The 20,571-nt window shown below is 49.9% G+C and overlaps 1 protein-coding gene across 2 annotated transcripts in view; it reads right to left on the reverse strand.

Annotated features, from left to right (window-relative positions):
- TBC1D8 (TBC1 domain family member 8) overlaps positions 1-20,571 on the reverse strand; it is a gene marked incomplete at both ends in the record, with an annotated part of 130,340 nt that overhangs the window by 22,416 nt on the left and 87,353 nt on the right. For both annotated transcript variants that reach the window (XM_079720754.1, XM_079720755.1), the window contains 7 exons: positions 201-486; positions 3,029-3,146; positions 3,992-4,206; positions 5,721-5,871; positions 7,163-7,339; positions 8,283-8,477; positions 10,044-10,251. In XM_079720754.1, coding sequence (XP_079576880.1) covers positions 201-486; positions 3,029-3,146; positions 3,992-4,206; positions 5,721-5,871; positions 7,163-7,339; positions 8,283-8,477; positions 10,044-10,251 — 1,350 coding nt within the window. The remainder of the gene's footprint in view (positions 1-200; positions 487-3,028; positions 3,147-3,991; positions 4,207-5,720; positions 5,872-7,162; positions 7,340-8,282; positions 8,478-10,043; positions 10,252-20,571) is intronic.

The raw sequence follows: 20,571 nt of genomic DNA on the forward strand, positions 1-20,571 counted from the left end.
ACCCTCGCCCCTCCTGCCTCTAACTTGGTGGACAGGAGCGAGGGAAGGCGGACTCCTCACCGCACCCAGGTGATGGGGCTGCCTGATGGCCTGGCCCTGGGGGCACATGGGGTGACGAGTGGTAGAGCGGAAGAACTCCCACAGTGACAGCCTGGCCGCCTGGAGTCCCGCTGCTGCCCTCCGCCCCAGGCGGTCCCCACCTGCTGAGGACCATCAGGGCCTGGCTGTCGTCTTTGCTACTGCACAGGTCCTCGGCGTTGGCCTCCAGCACGGCCAGCCCCAGCTGGAAGATGGCCTTGATGCCGTCGTAGAAGAAGCAGTCGACCACGTTCACCGCGCTCTCCAGGGGCATGATGCTGAGGAACAGCGTCAGGAACCAGGAGAGGGAGATGGACCCCAGGGCCGAGAGGTCGTGCATGTGCTCCGCCAGCTCAGGGAGCTGCTCCTTGATGAGCTCCTCGAAGACCGACTGGTCCACCTGGGCCCCTGGGAAAGGAGGCCACAGAGATGTGGCTGGGGAGAGAGTCACTCCCTCCAAAGTCAGCCCCAAATTAAAACGACTCTGAGATACGCACAACGATGAAACGGGACTGGAGGCCAGAAAAGGACTCACACTTAGTTCACTGGTTTTTGATGTTTTGACCAAGGTAATTCTATGGGGAAAGGACAGTATTTTCAAAAAACAGTTGTGAATTGGGAATTCCCTGGTGGTCCAGTGGTTGGACTCGGCGCTTTCACTGCTGTGGGCCCGGGGCCAATCCCTGGTCAGGGAACTCAGATCCTGCAAGCCGCACAGCATGGACAAAAAAAAAAAAAAAAATAGTGCCGAATCAAGTGGATATCTGCATGGCGTGGGGAAGAAAGAACCTTACCTCCTACTTCACACCATACAGAAAAATACATTTGAAATGTGTCATGGACTTAAGTATAAAAGCTAATGCTAAAAAACATCTAAAAAAATACAGGAAAAAGGCTAAATTTCTTAGGACACAAAAGCATTAACCATAGAAAAAAATTATAAATTGGACTTCATCAAGATTAATGACTGGTGTTCTTCAAAAGAGACCATTAATGAAATGAAAATGCAAACTTCAAACTTGGAGAAAATATTTGCGATACATATACCTGACAGAGGTTTCGTAATCACAATAAAGAACTGACACAAGTAAGAAATCAATAACCAAATCTTTTTCTAAAAAGAGGTAAAATTTGGACACTTCAAAAGTGACGATAAATAAATGGCCAGTAGCACAGAAAAATAGGTTCAACATCATTAACAATTATCAGAGAAATGCAAATTAAAACCATCATGACATTCCACTTCTTACCCACTAGGATGGCTAAAATTAAAAAGACAATTCCAAGTGCTAACAGGGATGTGGAGCAACTGGAACTCTCACACATTGCTGGTGTGAGATAACATGAAGGCATTTCACCCACTTTGGAAAACTGAGTTTCTTATAAAGTTAAGCATACATCTAACTATGACCCAGGAATTCTACTCCTGGGTAAAGACAAAGAAAACTGACAATATACATTCCAAAAAGACTCATACATGAATGTTCATTGCAACTCTACTTATAATAAGAAGAAACTGGAAACTCAAATGTCTATCAATAGGTGACTAGATGAACAAATCATGGTATGAATGTACAATGAATTACTACTCAGCAATGAAAAGGAACTGCTGATGCACCAACAGCGACATGTTATGCGAAGGAAGCCAGAACATTCTCTATTATTATGTTTATTCCAAGTTCAAAAATAGGCCAAGTTCATCTGTGGTGACAGAAGTCACTACCAAGTGTTGCGTGTGGCAGGGAAGAGGCAGAAAGGAACTTGGTGGGTTATGGAAATGTTCCAAATGTTCTACCCTGTATTGTAGTGGTGGCCACATTATCACGGAGGGTCTACTGATCACTGCTGAGTACCGTCTGCCCCATAGCAACACTCCTCACCTAATGAGGGCTTGGACAACATGTTTCGCAATGACCGCGAGGCTCTGGTTATTCCTTGCTGCTCTGTACAGCATTAAATACCTCACGCGATACGAGGTGAAAAGGGAAGGAAACCAGTTAACCACTCAGGCACAGGAAGGGGGCCGAGGAAGACAGTCAGAGGCCACCAAAAGGCCACCTCCTTCCCAGCCAAGCCCCACCCCACCTTCCTCCGAGTGGTCATCACACTCCCTTGGTTCTTAAGACTTCAGCCTTCAAGCCTCTTCTTCCTGCCTTGTCCCTACATCCACTCCTTTGCCAAATTCCATCTCGAATTGGTTCTTTTGTTTCTGTTCCCATGGCTGCCGCCCTAATTTTAGGCCACCTCCATCTCTCATTCCGGATTACTAAAAAATGTCCCTAAGAGTATCACCAGGTCAGAGCAATTTCCGTGTCCTTTTCCCCACAAGGAGGTTGCTGGACCACAGAGAGGATGCACACTCCAATCTCAACCGCATGGAGGACAGCGGCTCAAGTGCTTGAGCACTGATGGGTCAAACACAAGTTTGCCCAGAGCCCAAGCAGCCACCAATGTGCTTTCTTGTGATCAAGCTGTAAGTGAGGCGTTTTCCTCCTCTGCCCTCCACGTCGGCCCTCAAGCGTCTCCAGTATTGCTCCCCTCCCCTCCTCTCCTGTCTGCACAAACTCCCTGGGTACCAGGAGCAGACCCCCTCCCCTCCAGGCCTCAGCATCAGTGAAAAACCTCTTTGGTTTTCACTTTTTGATTTGCTTTTTGAGCCTAGGTTTTTCTTTCCTGAAGTTCAACTATCCACATAATTCGTTTGTTCTTTATCCAAAATCTGTAAGAGTTTGTGGCAAGAGAGCAATCAGGTTGCCACATTCCGCCCTTTTGCCAAAACTGTGCAGAGACTTACACCAGTTAGTTTTGCAAATTCAAGAGTCAAAATGGTGTTTGGGCAGAGACTAGCGGAGTGGCACAGGGGACTTTATAACCAGGACTGGTGATCAACATCTCTGCTCCGGCTCCGTCACTACCCCTGGGTACAGAGAGGGGGGAAGGAGGCAGTTACCAATGACTCGATGGTTGAAGTAGTCGGGCAGCATCCGCTCACACACAGCAACCAGCAACCAGAAGGCTTCCTCCTCCTCGGCGTATAGCAGCAGAAGGGAGGTCAGGATGTTCATGGACTGCTCGGGGGGTTCGCAGGGGAGGGGACAGTTACTGACAAGGCCACACAGTGCCACAGAGACAGTCAATAACACACAAGCCCAAGTTATCCGCAGAAATCAAGACTGCATGATGAGAGACCCAGCGTACCCACCCACAGCGACACCGAGCTGGAACGACCACGGTATCACCGTGGCCTCATAAGACACACCGGGCTGAGCGACCAGCCACGGCTCCATCCCTGAGCCCATGGTGTAATGCTGGATTGGGCTGTGGAGCACGCCTCAGGCTCACATCCCACCCAGCTGTCTCTGTGTCTACTTTCGGACGGAGACACACACGCCCACACTCACCCACTAATTTCGCTTATGCACAGGAAACAAAGTTTAAAATCCTCTGTTTTTAAGGGTCAGTAGCTTCCCTCACCCAGCCTTGTGCCGGGGTTTTATTTTGTGCTTGTTTACCACTCGGAGGGTGTCTTACCTCCACTCGTGCATCCTGGAGGAAAGTGATCCACCCCAAACAGCTTTTTCCTCCCCAAATAGCATTTAAAAAAGAATCCCTATGACTTCTGTATGGTCTGGAGGGAGAAAGCTCCATGGCAGCTTCATCGATACTGCCCTGCAGTGGAGGCCCGGAGACCGTGAAGACTGCACGGCCTCCCGCGGACAGAGGCCCAGCCTGTGCAACGCTCTCCCCAGGCACTGGCTAACGTTGCTGCTTCTGCATCATCAGCCTGACTACACGAGGTTGATTCCCTCCACACGACAGTCCTCAGTACAGACGGCTGAGAACACAGCACCCGAGGCTTGGGTGGTAGCCCGGGACGGGGGCTATGACCTCCACCCCGCAGCGCACAGCTCACCTGGCAGTACCCGATCCTGGGGTTCCGGTGGGCATAGGCCGTCAGGACTCTCCTCAAAGCAGCGATCCCCGTTTCGTTTTGGAAGGCGGGGTGCTCCGGTAAGGAACGATGCAAGTCCCGTTCTATCTCCTCTGTCACCAGGCAACACTTTCCCATGGACTCCTCCACCAGGTTGCCATAGTAACCGGGATGCGAGGCGAGGTCGGTGACGGCATCTGATGATTTAAAAGTAACGTTTCAAGGGGGGACTGATTACCAGGAGAGAGTCCACATGGGGAGGGGCCTGTCCGGTCAGAGGCCCTCAGTGGGGTCCTGCCACCTGAGGGACATAAAAAATAGTTTGAGACCACACACAACCAAAAGGAACTTCAGTTCTGCTCAGAAGAAAAGAGAAAAAAAGAAATAACATGGCTTTTCTAAGAATAGCCTTATAGAGAGGGGGGAAGAGCTCACACTAGAAATAGCTTTATTACTACGCTTTTAATAAGTTGTATCCCCTGGCAACAGAACTGTGTGTGTGTGTGTGTGTGTGTGCACTTCAGGCGGGGGATTCTGAACCGTGTCACTTTCTTTGGTTGCTGCTCCGTATGAATATGGACTGTTTTTATTAAACACAAAAATACGGGGAGGATGCTTTGTGTAAGTCCCCTGTATTTTATTAAACACAAAAATACCCTCATCTGACAGAGGAAGGGTTTCACTGGCATGCTGCTGGTGGGCAGTGAGCCAGGCCGGGAGGCAGCAGGAGACTCGGCCTGTGGAACAAGGTGAGCGCGGGAGGAGAAGGACCAGTAGACACCCGCTCAGTAGCCCCAGCGCCCAGGAGCCGGCCAGCATCGGGTCTGGGTCTGGGGGTCTCGGGCAGCAGAGGAGAGGGGCTGGGTGACTTCGGGGAGCGACGGGGAAGACGGAGGAGAGAGGTGACCGAGGGGGAGGCCGACTGAGGGAGGAACAGGGACAGGGCGCGGGGAGGACGGGTCCCCAGGCCTAGCCTCCGGGAAAGCACAGCAGGGTCCCCGGGGCAGGCGGTGCCCTGGCCACCCCGCTCCTAGCACCCCGAAAGGAGCAGCAGTCACACCGTCCCAGACCGCAGGGCCTTCCCTTCTTGCTGGCAGGGCCCCAGCCACTCCACCGCGTGGCACCAAACGGCTGACAGAGAAATGCCTGCTCGGGACGCCTCTGGGGACCTCGGCCCCAGTCTCAGCTCCTCCGTCAGCGAGTGTCCTGATGAGAGACGCCCGCCAGCAGCAGCAGCAGGAGAGTCCCCGGTCCAGTGGGGACAGCTGGGCGCAGGCGGGAGAGAAAACCCTGTGGCTCTGCCTTGCGGGGACGCCGTGCGCCCTCCACAGAGGAGCGACCGAGAGGAAGCGCGCACTGAGGGAATCACTACAACACACGCGACTGAACACCTTCTGAGGACGTTTTCGTTTCCTCTACTTCAGGACTCACGTCCTAGAAAGACACGGCACGTCAAGGGCGCCCTGAACAGAACTCTGAGGACAACGAAGAGGCTCGTAAAGTCATTTCTAAAGGAGAGGCGATCCCTTGGCCAGACCTTGCACTGACCCAGGACATCACAGCCAACATGGGAAGGTCCTGAGGTCCCCGGTCGGACATGTCACAGGCAGAGGGGACCCCTCTGCACACACACACACTGCCCAGGTCGGGGTCTTTGTCCCGTGTCTGCTCCAGAAATAAAAGCTGGCCTGGAGACCCCAGAAACGCTCACCAGAGAAAAGGAGCCAGAGTTTGCCGCGTAACGACTCGGGGATCCCCATGGCCACCAGCTTCCGGATCTTCTCCGTACGGAACATGCACACGGTCCTGCCGTACTCCAGCAAGTGGTCGTGCCACAGTCTCATCTTGATCTGTTCTCTGGACTGCAAGTGGAAACACGCCGCGTGTACAAAGAAGGTCGTCCGCACCCTCCACAGCCCGTCGCAGAGAGAGGCTCCTGCTGCTGACGGAGGGACCGACGGGGACAGGCAATTCGCTCAGCAGATACTTCTCAACCTCCACCAGGCACAGGGGATGTAAAGGGCACCGGCCCTTCAGGGGTTCGGGGCCCAGTGGGAGCACTGACACAAATATTGATAAAACGCCCAGAGTAGATGGGAGGGTGGGGTAGGGCTGGGTGGGGAAGCCTCTCCGGATGCTGACACCAAGCCAGCTGCCGAAACAGGTCAGCTCAGAGGGCAAAGCGGAGCAAGGGGCTCTCATGATTTGCCTGGAACTTCCTGACAGCCAGGGGAAAACCTGCCAACCTGAAAAACTTACATTGTTCTCACTAGCAGAGATGAAAAAGACACGATGTCTCTAGGTGACTGAAAATCCTTTAAAATTATGGATTTTTAAAATCCTTTAGAATCCCTAGCTGGCAGGAATTTCTAGTGCCTTTTAAACAAGATGTTTATATACGCTTTTAATTATCTGTATTCTCTAGTAATGGGAGACGTTTACAGAATACTGACGTTACATACAGTCAATATTCTCATGTGTTTCACCGAGCATTCATTGAGCATCTCTGTAAAGTACATCAGAAGGCTCAGTTCTGAATGAATAAAGCTAACGATCTATGATATACGAGCCATTAAGCGGCCAAGGGGCAGCAATCATGTTCACGGCCACCCTGGAACTCATGGTCCCAACACAGCACCCCTCGTGCCAGGGCACCATCTCAGAGCATGATTTCTAGTCTATTTACCATACAGGCATTGCCCTCAGACTCTCCCTACAGAGGAGAAAACTATATAAATGTGACAAAAGTATTTTTAGTTCAGTAAAACTAGAAGACAGCCAGGGTACAAAAAAGAAACAGTGTACCAAAGAGCCACACAGACACCGCTGGATAAAAGGAGATAGACTTGTTCTGCACCTGGAAACCCCACAAGGGATGGCATGCACGGACGCCACCTGAGGGGCAGGTGGGGAGAGCCATGGCCCTCGGACATCCTTCACCCACCGGGACGCGCTCAGGCCACTAGCACCACTGACCACTTCCCCTTTTTGCCAATGAGGAAAAGAGGGAGGCAAAGAGGGCGCATCACGTGTCCCCAGGTTGCCTGGTGACCTGTGCCACGCCAGGCCCACCCTCCAGGGCCCGCGGGAAGCCACACCCCTGACACCTCTGCCTGTGCCCGGCGGTGGCGAGGGCGGAGCCTCATCACCCACCAGTCTCGAGTCGGGGCTCTGGCTGCCCGACCTCCGGAAACCGGCGACCAGGGCCTCGGGGTGCAGCTGCGGGCTCATCTCTTTCTCCCTTTCCTCGCTATTTTCAGAAGACACCATCTCAATACGCCCAAACCTGTGGTCACCACACATGCTTGTTGAATGAAACATAGACCAAGTCTGCATGGGGAGAAATAAAAAAAAAAAATGAGAGAGAAGTCACTGCCTTCGTTATAAGACAGTCTTTGTTTTGCCTTTGGATGCATGAGCGTATTAACAAACTTAAACACGCCTCTCTGTTTAGGACTTCCGGGAAAAACAGACTAACGCTAGACCCAAGAGATGTGATCCTCGGTAAGGAATATGGTCCACACGGCGCTTTCCCGGCGAGGCTGCTCGGGGCACACAGAGCACAGCCCCAGGGGGGCTGGGAAAGCACCATCGCGCCCTCAGCTTCCAGAACTGAGGACGGCCACCTCGAGAAAACTGCTCTCAGGTACCGAGAGACTCTCCCTCCTTTCCTCCCGTCACTACCTGGATGAACAGAGGCCCCGAAAGGAGCGGGATGGGTGTGAAGGAACTAGGGACGGGGTCCCAGCACAGCCGGGTCTACGTTTGCAGCTGTCCCACCTTAACGACGATGCAACCTCTCTCTCGGCAAAACTTACATCCACCCCCAAATAACATCATCCCCTCCAACCTCGGGGGGATGGGGTGGGGGCACTGACCTCTCTAACCAGTAAAGAGGGTGTCCACTCACCTGTGGGTTGATTCCCCACCAAACCCTCCAACCTCTGAGGGGATGGCCTGTCAATGCCTCTGACACATGGGTGTACCCCCCATCTATCCCTGTAACCTGTCGGGGGGGACATCCTGTGGGTATCCTCCAACCTGTGGGTGAGTCCCCATCCACCCTCCAACCCTGCCACACCCACTCAGGACACCGGTGCCATCAGAGATGATACCACACTGTCTGCTACACAGACCCAATCATTGCTTACATTTTCCTGGCACCCAAGTGGATCACTGTTACGTGCACACCCCTTTGGAGACCCCTGCCCTCGAGGTGCTGAAAAAAAGGGATTTTCAATGTACAGGATCCCACGGTTCCCAAGGATCATACCAGGTCCTCATCCTGTGTGGTGTCATAGCGCACGGGCTGGTCGGCGTGCACCTGCTTCAGCCTCGCCAGGAGACTCTCCACCAGGCTGTCGCGACCCGTGAGCTCGATGAACTGGAAGGCCATCTTGCTCCTGACGCTGACAATGATGGGGTTTGGCAGCAGGCTCGTGTCCTCCATCTTCTCAATGCTCACGACCTGTTACAAACGGTCACGCGCACAAAGGCACAGCGAGAGAGAAGACGGGCAGGCGTTTAATCGCATATTCGGAAAACATCCCGAGAGAGAAGGCAAAACCCAGTAACTGCAATAAGGAACTGGTACGAAGTTAGAAAGTACGGAATGCGGCACGTGCACCACGGCACAAAGTAGGAGTAACTCAAGGGCCCCTGGCTGGATGAACGCGTGAATGGATAACCAAAACACGGGCTCTGCATCCAATGGAATATTATTCAGCCTTAAAAGGGATGGATATTCTGGCAGGTACTACAGTCTGGATTCACCTTGAGGACGTTATGCTAAGTGACATAAGCCAGTCACAAAAGGTCAAATACTATAGGATTTCACTGATATGAGCAACCTAAAGGAGTCAGATTCACAGAGACAGAAGCAGAGTGGTGGGTCCCCAGGGCTGGGGGAGGGGAGCAGGAAGCTACTGTTCAATGGGGATAGTGTTTCAGTTTGGAAAGATGAAAAACTTCTCGTGATGGCTGCACAACAGTGTGAATGTACCCAATACCAGTGAACTGTAAAGTTAAAAATGGTTAAAATGGTAAATGTTACGTATACGCTACCACAGTTAAAAAAAAAAAAAACAAAAAAAAAAACTGCAGGGCTTCCCTGGTGGCACAGTGGTTGAGAGTCCGCCTGCCGATGCAGGGGACACAGGTTCGTGCCCCGGTCCGGGAAGATCCCACATGCCGCGGAGCAGCTGGGCCCGTGAGCCATGGCCACTGAGCCTGTGCGTCCGGAGCCTGTGCTCCGCAACGGGAGAGGCCACAACAGTGAGAGAGGCCCGCGTACCGCAAAAAAAAAAAAAACAACTACATAGGGCAATCCAGGATTTCTTACTCCACTCATAAGTAGGAATATTTGTAAAATGAAGACACCTGCTGCAGAAAAATGGAGGTCAATCACATGAATGAAAAAATTGAGTTTTTCTGAATAGTACTTATTTCATATGTTATAATAGCAAGAATCTGGAAGTCTTGACGTGTGACAGAGCCGTGGGTCCTGTCACAGCCAACATGCCCTGAAACCACAGTACTGAGCTCGTCAGATGTGGAAGCAGACTCCATTTCCAAGAAGAGAATTGTAGAATTTTACAGTTGAAAGGAAGCATTTTTCTAAATGTTTACCTAAAGTTCCAGGAGGGTATAAAAACCAAGCAATTTGACATTTATTTTCAAAAGATGATGCTTTTTGTAAGTCCCCTTTTTCTCTTTTCCCTTTTGTGGGTGAAAGGGAAGGATTCATCCCTAAGGGCTGTTGGAAAAGCTTTCATTGCTAAGCAGGTACTTTATAATAACAGCTTTATCAATAATGCGGAGGCCAGGGCGCCCTGTTCTCACCATTCAGGTCTATGCAAATTTCAGGTTGCCAGGCAACAACAGAACAAGCAAAGGCCCCTGGTCAATTCAGGCCATGCATCTCTCCAGACCCGCCCATCCTCGGTGGCAGAGCCTTGCAGTGTGAGCATCCATCCCCTCCAACGCCCCCTCTCACAGCAACCACGGCTCCCCGACAGGAGGAAGGCAGGTCTACCTCTCGGAGTGGGAGGATGACTTTGCAGCAGCCAGCTTCCTTGCTGGCAAAGCAGATGTAACTGTCGGAGGTGAACATCCGCCCGGCCGTGTGACAGCGGCTGAAAGGGGTCCAGAGGGAACAGTCCAGGACAGCATGCAGTTTCTCCCGCCTCGGCAGCCTGAAGAAGGCCCGGAAGAACTCGTTCTGTGCCCTGGCTTCCAGGTCCCTGGCGAAGGAGGGAGGGGAGAGAGAGAGGCAGGAACAGTGACTGAACACACTGGATTGTGGAGGAAAACACTCTTAACCCCTCGGCACAACCTGACATAGAAGGGGATGCAGAAAGGTCCTCCCCAGGGCACCCCCCCATACCCTGAATCTTGGCTCTCAAACCCAATCAAGGAACAAGGCAGCCAAATCACAACATTTAAAAATACCAATGAATTTATGTCATAACCCAGAATTTTAGGAGGAAAAATTCCAAAGAACAGAAGTAAAAACTTGTCTTTGTCACATGAAATAAGCGTTCTAAGTTTATCTGATAGAATTAGACTTTGCTCAGAGTCAAAATACGACCTTGTAGCTTCCTTATTAACTGTGCACCCCTGGATGAGACTTGGTGTCTCATCCTGACACCTGTAAAATGGAAATAACACCTAAACTTTCTGCTTCAGGGGATCCCTGTGAATATAAAATGATGTCCACAGTATTGTAAAAGAGAAAAAGCAGGTTAGAAATAGCATCTACGGTATGATCCCATTTACGTAAATTCTAGAAAATTTGCAGAAAGTGACACATAGAAAGACTTTCCCTAAAACGTTAACAGTGGTTATCTCCGCACAGCGGGATTTCTGCTTTCCACTCTGATTCTGCTTAAATTTTCCACCTGACCACGTATTAGCTTTAAAAAAAAAAATTAAGGTATTTTCTTCTAGGAAAAGAACAAATCTTCAAACGTTGCGTAAATGCAAGATATTAAACTCCACACCCTGGACTCTGCACGGCAGCCCAAGTGATTTTTTAGACACAATCTGGTCGTGGAGCCCCTGAGATGGGATCTCACCTCCTTCCCACACAGATGCCTATTCCGCCCTAGCTCTCATTTCCAACCCAGACCTCATTTCAGACCCTCACACAAGTGTCTTCCCAGGAGACATCATACAGAGATGCGGCAGTCCACGGAATTTACTCTCCAAGCCTCACAAAGAGAAGATACGCGCAATGTCCAGAAAGCCCTCTGGGCATAGAGAGAAATGATACAAATTCCACAGATCAAGGTGGGTCCAGTCACTGTGCTCCAAAGCTGCAGCTCCTTAAATACCTGCTACAACGTGGATGGCTATTTCCAAAGGGGCCTGAGAGGTGATGGATGAGTTAAAGAACTTGACTGTGATAATTATTTCACAGTGTATGCAAGTATCAAATCTTCGTGTTTCTAACTTAAATATATGCATTTTTATTTGCAACTTAGAGCTCAATGAAGCAGGAAGAAAAAGAAAAAACTTCAGAACTTCTGACTCAATCTATAAATAGCTTAAAAACCCCTATCTTTTAGCTTAAAAAAAACTTCTATATGAAAAACTGGAAGATAATCTTTGTGAATTGGTTTACACAAATACTTCCCAGTAGAACCTGAAACACAAAAAAATTCAAAATTGAATTGCATCAAAAATTAAATTTCTGCTTTTGAAAAGTGATGTTAAGATAATGAAAAGACAAGCCACAGGCCATAACAACTATTGTCAAAAGACATATCTGGAAAAAGGACTTGTATCTAGAATATATCAAGATCTTTTAAGATGCAATAGAAAGTGGGCAAACAATTCAGTTTTTTTTTAAATGGACAGAAGATGTGAACAGATATTGACACCCAAAAAAAGAGATACAACAAATAAGCAAATAAAAATGTGTTCAATACCATTAAGAAAAAAGGGCAGGAGAGGGTGGCCTGAGCATCTTGCAGAGACGAGCTGGGAGAACACAGGAGAGCGCCGTGGATGCCCTAGAAGTTTGTGCTCTGGGAGAATGGAAGGCAAGGCCCCTCCAGGTGAGCCCCGACCCGAGAGCAGACCTACGTCCAGCACGTTTGACTGGAAAACTTACATCCTTGTCCTCACAGTATGCGGCTCCGGGGGAAGTGAGGTCAGTGCTCCCACCCGTACATGTCTGACACACGTGGCTGCAGCCACTGCCAAATCCAGCTGCTGGCTTTTCCTTCTGGAAGCACATCCCCGCCTGCTGGGGAGATGGCTGGAGCCGAGGTGAGAACAGGGCAAGGAACACGGATCACAGCAGCTTGTGTGGAGCTACAGGGAGGGTTGGGGGACTTACATGTATATTTACATTGTGCCCAACCCTTCAGACTAAGACTAAGGTGTTCATTTATCTGAGGCGGATTAAAAACAATCGTTCCTGTTCAGTGCACCCGCTGCGGCAGCCGTCAGCTCGGTTCAGCCCCCTTCTCTGTGGCCTCGGCACAGCTATGCGCGGTGTCTGTTCTCCTTTCGGGGCTGTTCTCCCTTCCCTGTAGAGGTCTGTCTCTCCCACACTCAGTAGCCAGAGCCCAGTGACCTCAAGTTACCAAAAGGAAAGCAGCGAGGGGGCAGGGGGACGGACTTTCCTAAATTATCTTCCTTCCTCCCTACTAGAAAGCTCTCCTCCAATCCCACCTTGAAACATGAGTTATATGTGATATTTAATGTTCTAACGTAGCTGAGATGACGACACAACACCTTGAGAGATGGGGGACCCACAAGCCCCTGGGGAAGCCCAGCACAAGCCCCAACCCCGCACCCCTGCCAGCCCTGAGGACCCTTTCCCAGTGGGTGGTCGTTTTGACGCTAAATATATCACGTCCTCTTTCTGAACAGCATAGAAACAAAGCCCACTGGTCACAACTGGCCTTTCGGACCTTCCAACGCTCAGTAAGTATCTCCACTCTTCCTCCATACAGACCGCCAGACACGGGTCATGACCTCACAGAGTGGCAGCCAATCCCAGGCTTGTGGCCCTGGTGGAAGCACCCTGTGAGCATGGAGTGAGCCCAGCCAGCAGCCTCAGAGACACTCCCCGCCCATGGTGCTCACCGCTGGGGGCGGTGGGCACAGGCCACAGAACAGCAGGGGAAGGGGCCACAAGTCATCCTACCTGGATACATGCCGTTTTAGGAAGCGGGAACCACGTGGGTAGACCAGAATACAGAGCAGTGGACACCAAGTTTGCTGTCAAAGACGAAACTAATATGTGCAATCGGACATGACAACTATGCAGAAAATTCTAGGCTATATGCACACATTTTAAAAATTCAGGGCACTTCCCTGGTGGCGCAGCGGTTAAGACTCCACACTCCCAATGCAGGTGGCTGGGTTCGATCCCTGGTCCGGGAACTTGATCCCACACGTGTGCCGCAACTAAGAGTTCGCATGCCACAACTAAGGAGCCCACGTGCCGCAACTAAGAAGCCGGCCTGCCGCAACTAAGACCCGATGCAACCAAATAAATAAATAAATAGATTTTCTTTTTTAAATTTCAAGTTCCAGTCCTAAGACCACAGACCCGAGAAATTAAGCAGTAGGTAGTTCTTTTGTTTCTCTGCATAACTTAGAATGGATTAGGTAAAGATGGATCAGAAACAGGTGTGGCTCTCTCTCTCCCCTCATAACCTTTTCTGGGGGAAGAACTGTGTTAGGCCTCACACCACCTCTCACTCCCTCACATCATTTATCCCACAAAGACAAACTTATGTGAGTCTGCAGACCTACAGCTGCTTCAAGGCCCCATGCTTCCCCAAACTCAGGCTAAGAGACGGGCTGGGGAGGCGTGAAAGGATGTCCCATCCCTGGAGCCACCTCCTGCCTTTCTGGAACACTCAGGGCTCTGCAGCCAGGCTGCCTCATGAAGAAACACAGAGACTGCAGAGGCTCTCAGTTATGTGCCTGCCTGTGCATTTCAAACTCTGGGAACTACCAAGGACCAGCAAGGTAGGAACAAGGCAGAGAGGCCAGACACGTGCTTCTCCTTCCCACCCAAGTCTGCACAGAAAACACTGCCTTTCTCAAATGTGTGTTTATTCAAAACATCTTTCCCCTGTGATGCCCCACGAGCACCAATGAAATGACGGCGGCCGTTGCCACGCGGCATCTTGCACAGAGCACACGGTAGCCCAGGACCTCAGGGGACGGGAGGCCAGCCTGGCCCTCAGACAGCCGTGTGAAGGATTCAGCTGGCTGCACAGTCCCCCCATTTTCTCTTGAAAATCCACTCCTGGGGCCCTGACAGACCAGGACTCAACAGGCCTGGACATCTGTGAGGCTCTTCCAGCTGAGAAGAGTCTCCTGCCGCCATCCTCTGCTCTCCGTCCTGCCCCAGCGACAGCCAGCGCCCCCCGCCAAGCCCGAAGCAGCAAGGGCCCTGCAGGGAGCAGGGTGCAGACTTCCCCCCGGAACGCGGGCTGGGCGCTCTGGGGCTGCAGAAGCCCCCGGAGAGGACTCTGAGCCAGAATCAGGATGCAAAGTTGACTACATCACACCTGCAAGCCTGGGCCTTCCTAGAGGGAGCACAAGGAGAAGAGCAGGAAAAGGGGTGAATCTGGGTGGGAAAGGCCCCAGAGGGTCTGAAAAGCCAGTCCGGAGAGTGAAGGGTCAGCCAGGAGACGGGGAGGAGGGGTTTCCACTGAGGACATCAGCCCCCAAGGCCACCACGGTTCACCTTTAGATACTGACAGCGTGGGAAATGGAGTCCATTTACCACACTGCCTGGAGTCTCCCTGTAGCATTCTCAGCCCGTCGAAATGAATTTCAATGATGATTACTGCGTTAACTGAGTCTTCGTGTAGCATTCTCAGCCAGTAGAAATAAAGTTCAATGAAGATATTTAATTTAGACTCAGGGAAGCCCATCACCTCTCCCTTCTCACCCCCCTAAAATCGTGGGCTACCCTTTTCTCAACCCATGCTTCACACCTTCAGAATCGATATTTCCTGGTTGAGGTATCAGGGCCAATCAATCGGTTCCCTCATCCCCTCCAATCTCCCTCCAGGAAACCCCCTCCCCAGCCTCAGTCCCCCTGCCCCCCTGGATCCTGTAGCTGCACCTGGAGGGTCCCCGGTCCAGGGCATCCTCTGGGGAGTCCCGCCAGCCCTAACGTGTCTGCTGGACGGTGTCTGACGGACCCTGGCCCATCATCCCTGCTCTCCCGGGAGGTCTGAGCTCAGTCTGCTCTGTGCCCCTAAGTCCCAGGGGAGCGACCAAGCTGCAGGCATAACTAATCCGTAATCAGACCCCAAGACACCTTTTAAAAGCAGTTATCTGGGCTTCCCTGGTGGCGCAGTGGTTGAGAGTCCGCCTGCCGATGCAGGGGACACAGGTTCGAGCCCTGGTCTGGGAAGAACCCACATGCCACGGAGCAACTAAGCCCATGCGCCACAACTACTGAGCCTGCACTCTAGAGCCCGCAAGGCACAACTACTGAGCCCGCGCACCTAGAGCCCGTGCTCTACAACAAGAAAAGCCATCACAATGAGAAATCCAAGCACCACAACAAAGAGTAGCCCCGGCTCACCACAACTAGAGAAAGCCTGCGCACAGCAACGAAGACCCAACGCAGCCATAAATACATACATACATACATAAGTAAGTAAATAAATAAATAAACACATAAGTAAATAAATAAATAAATAAATTTATTTATTTATTAAAAAAAAAAAAGCAGTTATCTGGGAAGGGAAGTAAAAATACATCAACAAAAGGGGGCCGGAGGAGCATTCCAGACCCTGTGATTGTGCCCTTAGCATGAAGAGACTGTTTTCCTCACCGTTCAACCTGGGCTGTCTTGGCAGGATGTCAAGTTGACTGAGTCATTACCTGTTTACGTCCACAGGCCAATGTCTCCAGGACAAAAAGCTTCAAGCGAGAACCCGCCAGGAACTAGCAGGAATGGCACGCCTTTCACTTGTGGAGGAAGTCACTCAAAGTGCCGTGACCAGTAAAACATGCCATGGACCAGGACTCTGCCATCTGTCTCGGGGCCCCAGGCACCCATGGGCCAGGCAGCTTCACCACTGGCCATCACTGGGGTCCTTTTTGCCCTTTCTCTCCTCCCCTTTCTACAAGTTTCCAGGGCTTGGGGGGTGGGGCGGACAGCCTTGTAGAATTCACCTGTTTCTGGAAGATTCCCAACACTGCTGAGTTTTCTTCCAAAATGGATGATTTTTCCCAAAGGGTCTTAAGTGCTACAGACCTTCCACTTTCCTCTCCTTTCCTCATTTCTATCCCAAATTAAAAATGCCATGTCTGGAAGTACAGCCGTGCTAGAACATCAGGAAATTTGTGAAGAATCAGCTGAGATCCCAAAGCCCAGGGGACTGACCAGAACACAACAGCTATGAGCTGGCCTCCCCTTCCAAAAACCACTTGGTTACAATTCCCTCACCTACACATCTACGTGCAAACATGGGGAAAGAAGTCAAAGCTCTAACTGGTAGTTTCCATGAGCCCTCTTAACAACCTATACAATGGAGATGGGTTTCTTCATCTTTATCTTTCTTCATCTTCATCTTCTTCATCTTCATATTCTTCACCTTCATCTTTGTAAGCTGGACTAAAAGCACTGAGGTACCAAACTATATAGAGAAGTTGAAGAAATATGGGCAAGAGCGGCTCCCTTGTACTGGGTTGTCTTCTTGAGGCAGGAAATAGCTGGGCCCCAGGCTGAGCAACTGGAGTTGTCCCCCGTGGACAGATACTCCAAAATAGCAGGATCAAGAGAAGAGCTGAGCCCTGCCCAGATAAGAGTTAAAGAGACCACACATTCCTCATTCTCACAGTCAAGGAGACCTTCCCGACTACACATGCGCAGAAAGGCTCCTTGGAAGTCAAAAAGGGAGTGACGTCAACCTACCCATAGGCCTCTTTGCTAGAATCCACCTTGGCTAAGAGATGCGCACACACAGATGGGAGGACCCTGAGATAAACAAAATATGGGCTCAGAATCAAGCAAAGCAAGATGACTGGCCAAAGGAAACCTGGAAGAAACGCCCTATAAAAGTGATTCAAACTACCACGGGGGCAAGACTCTCTCTCTCTGAGCCCACCCGTGTGTCTAGCCACATGTACCCTTTTTCCTCCTAATAAACACTTTACTTGTTTCACTAGTTTCCATCTCTTTGTGGGAATTCATTTCTGCAAAGCTGAAGGACCAGGGCCTTGTCACTGGCCACTGGTCCCTGGTGGTCTGAGGCCAGGATTCAGCGCTCTCACTGCCGTGGCCTGACTTCAATCTCTGGCTGGGAACCGAAAGCCTGCTTCAAGCCACTGCAGGCCGAGGGCACCCGAGATCATTCCCGGCCCCGAGATGAAGCCAGAGACGGTGATGGGAAGCCTGGGGCCAGAGGTCAGGGAGGAGCTGGGCACTGGGAGTCGTAAGACCAAAGGCGGCGCTGGCCCCGGGGTCCCCGCTCACAGGAGTGCTGGGCAACAGCCCCACCCTACAAAGGAACGCTCAGGTTACAGAGAGGACACAAAACCAAGCGAAATTCAGTGGAGTTTTACCCCAAACTCCACTTGTATACATGATCGATTTAAAATATACACACACAGCAGGAAGGGTCTTTGAATTCTTTCTGAACGCATGAAAACTCTCAGACACTGACATTCAGAGACCGTTAATTAGAAAGACACACATTCCCCTAAATGTTCAGAGAAGGCAGTAGACATGTTTAAGGAATAATAGGAATGCTAAAATAGATGAATGATTAAAAAAAAAAACAACAAGTTTTAATGACTAGTGGTTCCTAAAACCTGAAACTAGAAATACCATATGATCCAGCAATTCTACTTCTGGGCATGTGACCAAAAGAACTGAAAGCAGAGTCTCAAAGAGATATTTGCACACCCATGTTCACAGCACCATTATTCACAACAGCCAAAGGTAGAAGGAACACAGTGTCCACTGATGGATACACAGGTAAGCAAAATGCAGTATAAACATACATTGGAAGATTATTCAGTCTTAAAAAGGAGGGAGATTCTGACAATCTACAGCGTGGGAGAACCTTGAGGACATCAGGTTAAGCAAAGTAAGCCAGTCACAGGCTTCCCTGGTGGCGCAGTGGTTGAGAGTCCGCCTGCCGATGCAGGAGACACGGGTTCGTGCCCCGGTCTGGGAAGATCCCACATGCCGTGGAGCAGCTGGGCCCGTGAGCCATGGCCGCTGAGCCTGTGCGTCCGGAGCCTGTGCTCCGCAACAGGAGAGGCCACAAAAGTGAGAGGCCGGCGTACCGCAAAAAAAAAAAAAAAAGTAAGCCAGTCACAAAAAAAATACTGTAGGATTTCACTAGAGGAGGGAGATTCAAAGAGACAGACAGGAGCAGGGTGGGTGCCAGGGGCTGGGGAAGCAGTAGGGAGTTAGTGTTAATGCAGACAGAGTTTCAGTTTTGAAAGGTAAGAGCTCTAAAGATGGATGGTGGTGATGATTACATAACAACACGAATGTACTTAATACCACCAAACCATAGGCTTAAAAATGATTGCTAATCATTGGGAAAATGCAAATCAAAACCACAATGAGATATCACCTCGCACATGTCAGAATGGCCATCATCAAAAAGAATACAAATAATAAATGTTGGTAAGGATGTGGAGAAAAGGGAACCCTCATACCTACCCTCCTACACTGTTAGTGGGAATGTAAATTGGTGCAGCCAATATGGAAAACAGTATGGAGATTCCTCAAAAAACTAAAAACAGAATGACCATATGACCTAGCAATTCCACTCCTGGGTATATATCTGGAAAAAAAAAAAAACAGAAACACTAATTCGAAAAGATATGTGCATCCCAATGTTCACAGCAGTGTTATTTACAATTTCCAAGATACAGAAACAACCTAAGTGTCCATCAACAGATGAGTGGACAAAGATGTGGTGTATGTATACAAGGGAATACTGCTCAGCCATTTAAAAGAGGGAAATTTCAGCTCGCCCTCCACACGGTGCAGGCCACGAGCCAGGGGCACGTGTGTCACAACGGGGGAACCTGCAGCACCATCCTCCTCCCGGGGGATGCCTTCTCCTTCCAGTGTGACTGTCCACTCCATTTCACCACCCAGTTCTGTGAACTAGACATGTGGCTGACAGGGTCTTTGTGCTCCGGGCAGGTGTCAGGCCTGAGCCTCTGAGGTGGGAGAGCCAAGTTCAGGACACTGATCCACAAGAGACCTCCCAGCTCCACGTAATATCAAACAACAAAAGCTCTCCCAGAGATCTCCATCTCAACGCTAAGACCCAGCTCCACTCAACGACCAGCAAGCTCCAGTGCTGGACACCCTATGCCAAACAACTAGCAAGACAGGAACACAACCCCACCCATTAGCAGAGAGGCTGCCTAATATCATACTAAGTTCAGAAACACCCCAAAACACACCACCGGACGCAGCCCTGCCCACCAGAAAGACAAGATACAGCCCCATCCATTAGAACACAGGCACCAGTCCCCTCCACTAGGAAGCCGACACAAGCCACTGAACCAACCTCACCCACTGGGGGCAGACACCAAAAGCAACGGGAACTATCAACCTGCAGCCTGCGAAAGGAGACCCCAAACACAGTCAGTTAAACAAAATGAGAAGACAGAGAAATACACAGCAGATGAAGGCGCAAGGTAAAAACCCACCAGACCAAACAAATGAAGAGGAAATAGGCAGTATACCTGACAAAGAATTCAGAATAATGATAGTAAAGATGATCCAAAACCCTGGAAATAGAATGGAGAAAATACAAGAAACATTTAACAAGGACCTAGAAGAATTAAAGACCAAACAAACAATGATGAACGACACAATAAATGAAATTTAAAATTATCTAAAAGGAATCAATAGCAGAATAACTGAGGGAGAAGAATGGATAAGTGACCTGGAAGATAAAATAGTGGAAATAACTACCACAAAGCAGAATAAAGAAAAAAGAATGAAAAGAATTGAGGACAGTCTCAGAGAACTCTGGAACAATATTAAATGCACCAATATTCAAATTATAGGGGCCCCAGAAGAAGAAGAGACAAAGAGAGGGTCTGAGAAAATACTTGAAGAGATTATAGTTAAAAACTTCCCTAACATGGGAAAAGAAATAGTCAATCAAGTCCAGGAAGCGCAGAGAGTCCAATACAGGATAAATCCAGGGAGAAACATCCCAAGACACATATTAATCAAACTATCAAAAATTAAATACAAAGAAAAAATATTAAAAGCAGCAAGGGAAAAGCAACAAATAACATACAAGGGAATCCCCATAAGGTTAACAGCTGATCTTTCAGCAGAAACTCTGCAAACCAGAAGGGAGTGGTACGATATACTTAAAGTGATGAAAGGGAAGAATCTACAACCAAGATGACTCTACCTGGCAAGGACCTCATTCAGATTCAATGGGGAAATTAAAACCTTTACAGACAAGCAAAAGTTAAGAGAATTCAGCACAACCAAACCAGCTTTACAACAAATTCTAAAGGAATTTCTCTAGGCAGGAAACACAAGAAAAGGAAAAGACCTACAAAAACAA

This window comes from Hyperoodon ampullatus (assembly GCF_949752795.1).
Source record: "Hyperoodon ampullatus genome assembly, chromosome: 15".
NCBI classification, from domain to species: Eukaryota; Metazoa; Chordata; class Mammalia; order Artiodactyla; family Ziphiidae; genus Hyperoodon; species Hyperoodon ampullatus.